This window comes from Trachurus trachurus, assembly GCF_905171665.1.
Source record: "Trachurus trachurus genome assembly, chromosome: 21".
Taxonomy (NCBI): domain Eukaryota; kingdom Metazoa; phylum Chordata; class Actinopteri; order Carangiformes; family Carangidae; genus Trachurus; species Trachurus trachurus.
The window spans coordinates 13,882,923-13,895,684 of NC_139899.1; the positions used below are offsets into that span (position 1 = coordinate 13,882,923).

Here is a 12,762-nt window from a genome sequence, read left to right on the forward strand (position 1 = left end):
GTATCATGTTGATGTCAAATAAAAAACGTATTTCTAACTGGACAGTGTTTAAGACAAGAATTAAGACTCATAAGTTCCTAATTAAACTGATAAATTAACTACATAAATAATTGATTCTACTGCAATAAAAGGGGCCTAATCTACATATTGTATAACATTTCATATTGGACCATCTCAACCACGTAAGATCTTCAGAAACATGATGTTTTCATATGTTGTTTGTGATAGCGTGCTGCTGTTGTTTACTCCATTGCGAGTGTCTTACATCATTACAACCACAGCAACATAATAATAGCGTGCACTGTAGACACACACACTAACAGACATGGACACACACACCTCATCCCATCCTTTCATCGCACACCACATTCACACTTCCCGTAAAACCCTGGCTTCTTAAACGATGGGTCGCAACCCATGATGGGTCACAGCCCTACTTCCGGAGGTTGCCACATGATAAAGAGTCCTTATATTGTTTAATGAGCCTGCATCCCAGGCTATATTTCTTCTTTTGGTTTTAAAGGCAGAGGATGTGAGAGAAACTGCTTTGAACATCCCTTTTATTGGTGATAGATCTATCCAACCCCCCATCATTCCTCTATCCATCAAAAAGTTGTAGTCTCCGGCTTTAATTCCTCCCTTCAAACCTCTTTAATCTTCTTCTTCAGAGATATATGACCACAACCCGTTTCCATGGAAACAGCTGCATCATTGTTCATTACACAGTGCCATTACTGTACAGGGCACTCCGCAATTTCACAGTTGTTGAAAATGTTTTTTACTTTACTTTTAGTTGAGTTTGTCATGAAACATTTTTTTGGTGAACCAACCACCAGGAATAATATTTCAGTCAGTTCAGTCAAACAGATCGAGAATGAAATGCAACAAACATGTGGCTTTGTGTTGTAGCCTATAGTCTGTCAAACAAGTCATCCTAATACAGCCTACAGGTTATAAGGAAAAACAATGTAATCCTTATAAAAACTTGACAAATATGATTGCTGTAAGATGAGAATTTTGAAGCTTTTCAACTAAAATATAATATTGTGCTGAATTAAGTTGAAATCATATTCTATCTTCTTTTTTTTCTTCTTTAAAAAAAAAGGCTAATATCTAAGTGGTCCAGCCAATAAAACTCAGTTGGTAATCTTTTATCGGCTTTCCCAGATTAATCGGCATTATCATTTCACTTTCTAAATATTTAATGCTGCCCAACCTCTGTGTATAATGCTTATCGTTCCTTGGCCAGAGGAACAACCCACCATGTACTGTGAACTAATTAGAATTAGAATGTTTCATTATGCATACATCATAAACATCTGGCAATACTCCTAATCATACATTATTACTTTGCCAACTGTGTATCTACGAATCATTAAGTTGTATGCCATACAAGCATCAATAGAGCATAACAGAGTAGTAATGATGCACACAAAAACATGGCAGACAGAAGTCCCTTATCAGTGAAGCCCACTTTACAAGTACCCTACATTTGTATATTCAGTTTTCAGTGGATATTGTAAAAGAGTCATAAAAATCGTATTAAAAAACTGTAAAACAATGCTTACATTGAATATTTTTTTGCACTATCTCCTACTATTTTGCTATCACTAAAACAAATTTGTAACTTGAACAGGATGCCAGGGCTGTGTCCCGGCATGCACATACTCACACACACACATACTTACAGACATCTTGCTCCCAGCAGATGTTTCGTCCACCACTGCCTTCCCAGAAACCCACAAGTGAGCGTATTTTCCCACCGCAGGGTCGGGGAGCAAAACCACTGAAGAAGACCGCTGCACCCCAACATAAAACAAAACACCAGAGGGAAAAAAATCTACAGAAAAACCTTTCAAAAAGGAAAGGAAGGGAAAAAAGCAAAGAATTTTCTAATCCATCCTTTATTGAGGTGGCTGGTTTTCGGCAGCGCAACCTTTTTTATGTGTGAGAAGCCTGGCCTGTAATTTGGGTAGCCACGGCGACCAGAGGGACTTGTAATAAAACGAGACTCTATTCTGGGATGCTCTGTAATAATGGACGCCACCATCCACTCCTCTTGTTAGAGATGGAAGGATGGATGGAGAGAGAGCAATGGATGGATGGACAGATGGATAGATGGCAGTATCACATATGGACAGGCTGAAAGACAAATGGACAGTGGCTGGTGTGTGAGGACTGAAACTGGACCAACAGAGGAACAGGTCAAATACAGAGCAAAAAACCTGAATCAACAGCCTGATATATTCTTGTTGGACAAATAAAACAACAGAATGAATGGACAGATGAATTGACAAATGATGGTAGATGGCACAATAAGTATCCTATACCTAATTACACCACTTACTCAAGCTCTCATTAACTAATTTATGCCCCATCCCAAACACACTGACCTACTAACACTGATCAATACCTGGCAGGACTTCAGAGTGCCTATTATGTCCCTCAACACTGTTACAAGTCCCTGTGGTTGATTTTCTGCATTCAGACACCTCTCTATAATCTCCGCGCCATGTTAACAGTCAGCCATTATGCCAAGGCCATAATTAGGAAATCACATTGGCATATACATCCTGTCATTAGAAGTGTCTATTGCTATTGCATTGTAATTACATTTTAGTAGGTTGTTATTACACCATTTAGAAGCTGTCCATCTTACCTCAATCTCCTCCTTAATTGGTTATGTTGGTCTGTCCCGCCCCCTGGGTCCGCCCACCTCTTTGACGGAACATTCCAGTGGTCGAAGCATTTTAAGCTGGAGAGTATTACAACTGAGTCTAATATGCCACAGAATGAAAGAAATGAAGGGAAAAATGGGCAGAGTGAGAGAAAGAAATCGGTGAAAGACAGAGCTTTGGAAGGGGAGTAAAAGAAAGGGGGGGGGACTCGAGAAGAAATGAAAGAAGGAAAAAAAAGGGTGAAAAACACAGTTTTCTTGTTGCATGACAGATTCCCTCCCAGCCAACCAAGGCTTGTCCTTTAATACCCAGAATCCTTGATGTGGCTTCTCAACGATTGCACATGGGGCAAAGCTGACCACATTGCTGCCACGCTGCTTATTATACTACATTGCTCACACTCTGCATGTGTGTGTGTGTGTGTGCGCGCGTGTGTGTGAGACTAAGTGCCCATATGCAGCAAATGCGTACACATGCAAGTGTGCACGTGCTTGTTAGAGAGCAGCAGCATCAGTCATGCAGAAAAGTGCTCAGTGAGACTTGCACGTCTTCATTTGTCAACACCCTGGTGATGGATGGTAGAAAGAAAATCGGACACAAATGTAAAAATGTGTAGGAGAAATGGGAAAGAAGAGTCACAGGTGCAAAAAATCAGTCCCAAAGTCCCAGTAGTTACTGTATATGACCTGTTCTGCCCTGTTGATCTCTTACATCTCAGCATGACATATGGAACAATGGGAATTGTGTTGTCTTATATTTACATACCACAAGTTTACAATCCCACTACAAAAGTTGAAGTAAGGAGGTAAGAACGAGGTCAGTACATATAAGGCAAAACTCTTGCAATAAATAAAGTGACTTCTGTAACATGTATGTAAAATATTATGACAGTCGCTATAAAAGTTATTTGAACAAATTCATATGAAAAAGATATGAATTGTAAGTAGTCTCACGGCCATGTCAAGCAAGACCATACTATATTTACCATCAATGGGAAAATGGGTGATGACCATTTTCATAATGTGCCAGCTTCATTACAGCATTTTATACACATACTTATATTATAGAGGCTCACCCACACAAATACAGGCCCACTGGATGCACTGCCTAAGTTTTCCACCACTGTCAAAAACAAGAATAGATGGATGAAGGAGAGGAAAATGAAGGACGGAGACTGTGACATGGAGCAAAACATGTGTTCCTTTCTACTGACCGCAAGGACTTCCTCTTTATGACCTTCGTGACCAGCCTTATATACAGCATGCACATACACACACAGACAGAAAACACACACACACACACACACACACACACACACACACACACACACACACACACACACACACACACACACACACACACACACACACACACACACACACACACACACACACACACACACAGTACAACTTCCAACGAACCAGAAGCCTCGTAAAAACTCACATTTTTGAATGCATCAAAAGCAATTATAAAAATATTACGAATTATATGTTACAAAACATTCATATAGAAAAATTTGACACCAAACAAACACAAGTGGCTTCATTTGTCGGGATGATTGAGCATAAAGACAATGCATGTTTATTTCTGGCCACTTAGGCATAAAGGCATTAATCAACAATAATGACAGTCAAACCTTAAACCAATTAAAATTACAACTGTTTTGTGCATTTTCTTCTTTTTCAACCATTACATTTCAAAATATATCGGGAAGATGATGTACAGCAGCTGTGGAAATACTATATAGGCTATATTCCACTGAACAGATTCATGTAATATTTCTAACATAATATCAAGGGTTGCAGGATATTTTTTTTGTGGACATCATTTTCATTTGATTCAGGAAAAAGGATTATGTATGTATACACTAACAATAGCTGAATTCCATTTAGCTGCTTCAGGGTACTGTGCATACAGTACTAACTCACTGTCACACTGTCATAGCTTAGTGGGACACCTGAGGAGTGTTATGGTGTCATTTCTAACACATATGGTATGATGTCAATTAGAACGATCTGTCTCTTTAATCAGGTAGAGTGGTGCATACTGATCCTGATTACAGTAACAGACTGATGCACTACAGGTTAAACTTTCTTTGGTTTTTGCTGCCCTCTGCTGTTCAACAGTCAAACTTCAGACAGATGCATCATTTTTCTCAGACCAATGGACATGGTAGGAAATGAGTGAATCATTTGAACAACACCCTAATAACCAAAAAAAATGTGTGAACTAATTGTTTTTCCTAGACAGCAGACCGGACAAAGATACATTTAAAAGATCACTCACATATTTTATGATAATTTGCAATTGTAATGTATTTGCTATATTTGAAATGGACTTTTGACATGCAGTTAATGAGTACTAACAACATTTATATTTCTTGTCCTTTGGGGGCATTTTGGCACAAAAATCATGATTCAGTTTATAATACACTCATACCCATCTGAATTATAGTCACTCTGTAGCTTTAGGTTGGAACTTCCAAATATAGACAAGACAGGAAAAACATGCACACGCGCACACACTGTGCAGAGCTTATTGTAGCGTAGGGTTCAAGAACGTTGGTCAGAGGGCTCTAAAAAGTTGTCAAATGGCTGATTATAGTCAGCCAAGTAGTGCTGGAGGTGTGCACGCATTTGTGTGTGTCTGCGTGCCCCTGTGTGCGGACAGGAAATGGTGGTGGCTGGTTTGAGGTCAGTGGCAGGAAAGAATGGGAGCTATGCTGTTTCTGTGACTCCGGCTGGTCACAGTGCAGGCCTCGGGTTTCCTGACACGCTGCAGCCTAAAACCACATCTCACCATCACTCCATCCATCCGTCCATCCCTCCTGCTTCAGTGCCATTAGTCACTTTACTAATAATCCTTATATGAATTCATCTCAACTACATGCTTTTTCTCCTTTTGTACACATTTATTTTGTCTTTCTCTTTTTCATTTATCCCACAACACCCCAGCACCCAATGCATGCCCAGTGGCATCTATATAAAATGCTTCCTTACTAAATGCTGCTCCACCCTTCTCTTTAAACATTAAACGCTGTACAAAAGCGTGACCACAGGAACTAAAAGGCCGTGTTTCTGTGCTGTTTACTAGCCTGAGGCACACCGCATCCCTCTCATTCACATATGGGCCCACAACCATCTACAACCAATGAGAGATGGGCCAAATGATATCACCACATTGAGGGGATATTCATCAGTTATGGCACGCTTTTCAGATTTTTGTTTTCCAGCTCTATGAAGAAAATGCATGAGACCCTAGATTTATTAGCGTTATTTATTCTTATTTATAGCCCAACACTTTTTCAATAAATCAAAAACCTGCATAATCTCCTTTTTAAGGTGTATCTCAGCATGCTTAAGCATCTATCATGTTCACAATATACAGGCTGGGTAATTTGCTACTTATCCATGGGGAAACCATTTAAACATAACATCCTGCAGACTTGATCAAATGGTCATGGGCATTTAAGAGTTCTCATTAATTTCCAAAATTGACAAAAACTTAAACACAAGCACTGACTCTAATTAAACAGACACATCCCTTAACCAAACCCTGGAAGCAGTGTTGTCTTTGCTGCAGTAAGGTGTTGGGAAGCTGCACATGATGCCAGAGGAAGCTAATAATAAGGTCTATCTATCACACCAATGATGAGCACAGCTGGATGGAAAATTTGCTGAGTAAACATCCATTGAAATGCCTCAGGTGTGAACCAGGTTGCAGCACCATCATGTGGGCTACTCATTTGTATTTCTAATATGTGCACATTAACACAAAGGAATTACAGTTCTATTGCCCTTAAATGAGATTAATTAAAACGTTGCTCCATTGCATTCATGATTTTGTCTCCTCTAGCTGCACTGTTGCATTTCACATGGTGCTATGTTTTAAATAATTATGGGTCATTATCAATGATACCTAGCTGTTGTGTTGGATGCCTACTATGCGAGTATTTTTTTATATATATATAATTTTGTTTTATTCATACAGTCTATGTTTCTACCTGCATTAGAAGAAACAGTGACTGTGACAACTAGGTTTTTTTTAACTTCTTTCTTTCTTTCTTTCTCTCTTTCCTAAACATTCTTTCTTTCTCTCTTATTCTCTTCTCTTCTGTCCGAATATCTCACGCAAGAAATCAATCACACGCACACACACAGAGACAAAAAATCTAAGCCCACCTTTTTTTTGTTTTGTTTTGTTTCTTCTTTTCTCTCTGTCTGCCAATATAATGTCTTGTTTATGCTGTGCTGTTATTTGTTGATCACTTATGTTGCGCCCTTCCTTGCATTAGTATTTGATTATATTCTCACCCTCTATAAAAAAAGAAGAGTGACCACTGCCAAAGATGCTCTAGTAGTCCTATCTAAACCTTTTTTTTTTTTTTTTTTACAGTCTATCTAAACCAGTGATTCTCAACCTTTTTTACATCAAGGACCCCTAAATTGACACAAATTAGACCACGGACCCCCATTGGACAAAATTTTCAAGCAAACCAGAAATACATAAATATTTGTTCTGAGACTGAATAACGTTACTTTTTTTTGTACATTCAAATTAGGGCCAATGGTGTGAATTTTTGGAAACTTTATAGAGAAATTTCTGGAAAAAAGTGGTACAATTTCTCCAAAAACGTTTAAACATTTGTAGGAAGAGGTGGTTAAACAAAATCTCAAAAGAAAGTTAAAGATTTTCTACAAAAAAAAAGTGGTAAAAAGTGGTAAAATTCTATAAAAAAAAACAATAATAGTAAAAATTCTCCAAAAAAAAAAAAAAAAGTGGTAGAATTTCAAGAAAAAGTTGGGGACCCCCTTTAACCCTCTCAAGGACCCCTGGGGGTCCCCGGACCCCCCGTTGAGAACCACTGATCTAAACCAGTCTTTTGCCACTGCGCTGCCCCTTTGCCCTGCTCCGTGACGCGCAGGCGCAGAGCAGGCGAGCCGCTCCGCCAGCTCAGCTGACACCAGCAGCAGCTCAGCAACAGCCACAAGATGATGGCAGACTCTGGAAGTACCGAAGAAGTAGCTGTGATCGGTAACACCGACCTCACTTCGGCTGAATCGGAGAACAACATCATAAACACGGTGAATACTTTTTGTCATTCTCTTTAATTGTTTTGGGGGTTTAAAAACGCTGTTGTTGTTTTTCTTTACTGGTGAAAACTTTTCCAAACAGGCCTGAAGTTAATGTTAGCTAGGGAGTAGTTAGTCACTTATCCAACAACAGAGTATTTTCCACTCAGGTTTTCAGTTTGTTGACCACTAACCAGCTCCAAAAGTAGATTTATATCTAGCTTTACAAGGTGTCGTTAAAGTTACAAACAGGGCTGAAGTTGTCTTTGCCAACGCTGGTCCGAAGCTACTTTGTAAACTTTACCCGTGACGTTAGCTTGCTAGCTAGCCAGTCTGAACGCTAAAGTTTTGTTTACTTTGATTTAGCCTCCTTTCCGCTGGTGTCCTCCGTGTCTACTCTTGATAACCGTGCTTTCTAATGGGAGGAGGTGTTATCCGATTAGAAAAGCGTTGATTTTTCAGCTCTCAGCTGATGGTTTTTATGACTTGTCTAACTTAATCTTGTGACCTGCACACGCCTATCACATCGCTGTGCCATACAGAACAACTTCCTGCCCCTCTGTCTGTTTCCATCTCTTTAAAAGCTTCTCGGTCTGTATTGAATAAAATACTCTGCACACCTGTCTGCTCACCTGCCTCATCTGTTTTTTCTGGTGTCCCTTTGTAACATTTGTCACATGCCTTCATGTTCAAATTTCCCTTTTCTGGTCGCCTCATTTCCTCATCCGTACTCATCATCACTCTTCTTGTACCATGCAGATGGTGGAGAAAGGGACAGCTCTGTTGAGGAAAATGGAGATAAATGTGGCAGAGGCAGAGAAGAGAACGGGGAAGAACACGGTCAATATGCAGGAAACCTACACTGTCTACCTCATAGAAACAAGGTAGGTCTCTGCTCCCCTGCTGCCATTTGATTCTTCATCCTGTTTATGACATGAGAGTTACAGGATATGCAAAATGCCTGAATGGTGGCACAGCAGAGAATCAAGAAGGTGGGACTTCTCACACATACAGGTCATCAATATAAAAAGCACACAATGCAGTTGCTTATTTTGTACAATTTAAAATGTAATTAAGCTAAATACTAACTATGCAGTTTGTGGTGCTGCAGCGAATGAGCCCTTTGACTGGACAATATTGTTAACTATGATTAATATAAGCAAGTCAAATGCACAAATAAGTGCAGCTTTCATGTTTATGTTCTTCTTGTTGCATTTCTGCCATGCATGGCTTGTTTGCGTAAATCTAAATGAATCAAGGTCAAGCAAAATCACTTGCACCATGCTAATGGAATTACTTTTCAGCATTCGAAAATTTCAAACCTTGATGAAAAGTGTTGCTCTTTTGTTGTCTAAATGTTCTTTGAGGAAGAGCAGCAGCTGAAAAAGCCTAACAACACTGTCAATTGCTGTGTCTGCAGGCCAGCTGAAACTGTCCCAGAGGGAGGTACTCCTGCCGCACCCGACACTCTGTGGAGACGCTACAGTGAATTTGAGTTGCTCAGAACTTACCTGCTGGTCACTTACCCCTACATCATCATCCCTCCACTACCAGAGAAAAGGGTGAGTGATACTGTATGCTGATGGATGGAGATGCAGCATGTAGTGTATCAGTGAAAAAAGGAGATGAATGACATGTAATATACAGTGTGGAAAATAAGTCTTGAACACGTCAACATTTTTCTCAGTAAATATATTTCCAATTGGACTGTTGGCATCAAATGTAACCAGATTTCAGTAACAACCCAAATAATGCACACATCAAAACATATCCCTATAAATGAAGTCATGTGTAATAAAGTGAAATGACACAGGGAATATGTGTTGAATATTTGAAGAAAAGGAGGTGTAAAAGGGCATGGAAACCAAAGAAAGCAGCTTCTGTCAGTATTTAGAAAGTCAACCTGTCCCCTATTAGTGCAAATTAATATCAGCTGGTTTCATCCTAATTGATGCCCATTAAAAGGTTTCTCATCACCAAAGTGTCACACAAGAAGCATCTCATTGTGGGTAAAAGCAAAGAGCTCTCTCAAGACCTTATGTTGAAAAACATACTGACGATGTTGCTTACAGACGTGTTTCTAAACTTCTGAATACACCACTATCTGGACGTGAAAAACAAACAAACATCATGTCACCATAAACCGGCCATGACCAGGTTCTCCTCACAAGATTTCTGACAGTCAAAAGAATACTCAGAAGAATTGTCCAAGATCCAAGGACCACTCACTCAGCTTTAGAGAGACCTGAAATTAGCAGGTACAGTTGTAAAAAAAACAAAACAATGAGTAATGCACTCAACCACCATAAGCACGCCCCTCATGCAAGACTGTTGATGCGTTCAATACTCCCCTGTATGTAAAGTTGTGATTTACCTTTAGATTTGGAAGCATCTCTCTAGTGGGATATGTTATATGTCCTGATTTTTTATGTATTCTCTGTGCTCTCTCCTTGTGTCTTTTGTAGGCAGAGTTTGTGTGGCATAAGCTGTCTGCAGACAACCTCGACCCAGACTTTGTTGAGCGGCGGAGAGTTGGCCTGGAAAACTTCCTGTTGCGTGTTGCATCACATTCTGTCCTTTCGAATGACGAAATATTCTTCCGGTTTCTTACAGAGGTCAGCGTCCGAGCCCAAATCAGATAACATCTTATAGAAGGCTGCTGCTGTCATACCACAAAGTCTAAGAAGGATAATCTAATAAAAGCGATAGCACCATTGCAAAGCGATGCCAGATATTACATCAGAGAAGTATTTTTGATTGAAAAAGGATTCAAAGCCTTTTTAGCATTTTCAATTATGAGTCATGTCACAGTGCCATGGGAAAACAGAGGTTGAATATATTTATGATATATATATTTCAAGATTGAGAAGCGTGTCATTTTTGCCACAGAGCAACTGCAGGCACCAATACCAGATCTACTTACTCCCACTTAATGATAATATCCTGTTTATCTGTTCACATTCATCTGTCTGTCTTCTGTCAGGATGACAGACAGCTGAATATTGGTTAGTTTTCCCAAACTAAAAAATCCTCACTTAGACTTGATACATCATGACACTGGACTCATGGATTTTTATTTCACCCTCTGCCTATAATCTGTAGCAACATGGTAGTTTTGCTCTTAGCTGGTGCTTTCTTTTTGCAGAATGTAACAGATGATTACTGTCATGTGTCCATCATTTGCGTTGCATTTACTATTGCAAATTGGTAAAATTGTGTGTGTGGGTTTACTGGCCAATATAATCAACCCTCACTAAGCTGAGAGTTGTTATTTATCTGACACAACATGAAGAAATGGAGCCTTGTGCAGTGTTCAGCTATTTATTGTTCAGTTCCCACCACAAATAGAGTCAAGAAATTCATCTGTCAATCATCTGTCCTCAGGAGAAGGGCTGGAGGGAGACGGTTTTGGAGACGGGTTTTCAAGACAAGGTAAGGAGGGTGTATAATTTCAATGCTGTCGTTCTTTTAATGGATATTGTAATTCCTCTCGCTGAAAACTTGACTGAGAACACTGTTGGCAACTGAACAAACGCTTACAGTGTCGTACTTGCATATCTGTTTTGAGAGGCAAATCATAGCATCATAGATCCTATCAGAAGTCCCCCATCATAAATTCTTTTGTGTGCTGTATGCAAAATAACTGAAATAATAAATAAACACATTGTAACTTGAATGTGACTTTCTGTTCTCTGCCAGGCTGACTCCAGGCTAAAGTCTTTGAGCGCCATGTTCAGAGTCAAGAACCCTGACAAGTAGGTGTAAACAGACAAAAGCTGGTGAAATACTTCAATTCAGCTTGACGCAGTTTGAGTTATGATCATACTTCTGTGTTCTTCAGGCGATTCACAGCATTGAAACAGTACAGTGATGAACTGAACACTGTGATCTCTCAGTTACTCAGAGTGCGGGCGGTGAGTTTTGGCACACACACCTACCTATATTTAACTGTCTGCTTAGGTTGGGACAGTGGTTTACTCTTTTTTTTTTTTTTGCATATTGGGTTATATAACCTGTGCTGTCTGCAAATTAGTTTGACTGCATCAGGCTGCTTTGTGAGTTCATTATCGACTTCAGTATAAAAACCTAAGAGTAGTTTAAGTCAGTGTTTATGGAAAATTAATCAACTAAGGAGTTTTAATTAGGGAGTCATAATAAGTAGGAAACTGTGTTCACAATGATTGATTTGATTCTCTGTCTTTTTTAGAGAGTAGCAGACAGGCTGTATGGAGTTTACAAGGTCCACGGTAACTACGGCAGAGTCTTCAGGTGAGAATAACATCTGTTGTTACTGCATTCTTTCTACCTAAATACATTTGTACTCTGGTCCCGAAGGGGGTTCTGTATTTAAATAGAATTAAGCATTATAAAGCCACAAGGTAAAATTAAAAGACATTCCGTCCACATTCTGTATCCACATAACCTTTCTTTTAAGAAAAGCTCCCGAGGCTGAACAGACTGAATGAAGAAAATTCACAAAGCCCTTAATTGTTGTGTCTCCAGTGAGTGGAGTGCTATAGAAAAGGAGATGGGAGACGGACTTCAGAGTGCCGGCCACCACATGGACACGTAAGTTGTGGTCTATAGATACTGACCCTCTTTTTTTTTTTTTTTTTTTTTAAGTATATTTTTTGGCTTTTTTGCCTTTTTATTTGAGAGTACATAGTGAGATAGACAGGAAAGGGGGAGGCAGAGAGAGGGGGAATGACATGCAGGAAAGGTCTGCCCGACGCGGGATTCGAACCGGGGACGCCTGCGTTGAGGACTGTAGCCTCTACATGGGGCGGCCGCTTTAACCACTGCGCCACGCACCGCCCCAACTGTTGCACCCTCTTCACATACAGTACATTTAAATTAGCTCCTAAATGTATTCACCGTAAATTCTCAAAAGAAAAGTAATGTCTCAAATAGACGCTGGTCTCCTATACTAGCCAGGTCTGGCTACAGGTTTGTGCAAATTAATGCTGGTCTCAATTAGAAGTTGGGTCTAGTTCTATTTTTCTGCAAGTTCT

At 39.7% G+C, this 12,762-nt stretch overlaps 1 protein-coding gene across 1 annotated transcript in view; it reads left to right on the forward strand.

The window, feature by feature from the left end:
* The first annotated feature begins 7,617 nt into the window (after window positions 1-7,617).
* The window catches only part of LOC311004557 (sorting nexin-4-like), an 8,968-nt gene continuing 3,823 nt past the window's right edge, over window positions 7,618-12,762 (forward strand). Inside the window, exons 1-9 of the mRNA XM_083996668.1 lie at window positions 7,618-7,762; window positions 8,510-8,634; window positions 9,171-9,312; window positions 10,216-10,365; window positions 11,135-11,182; window positions 11,450-11,505; window positions 11,592-11,664; window positions 11,958-12,019; window positions 12,254-12,319. Coding sequence (XP_083852794.1) covers window positions 7,670-7,762; window positions 8,510-8,634; window positions 9,171-9,312; window positions 10,216-10,365; window positions 11,135-11,182; window positions 11,450-11,505; window positions 11,592-11,664; window positions 11,958-12,019; window positions 12,254-12,319 — 815 coding nt within the window. The 5' untranslated portion in view covers window positions 7,618-7,669. The remainder of the gene's footprint in view (window positions 7,763-8,509; window positions 8,635-9,170; window positions 9,313-10,215; window positions 10,366-11,134; window positions 11,183-11,449; window positions 11,506-11,591; window positions 11,665-11,957; window positions 12,020-12,253; window positions 12,320-12,762) is intronic.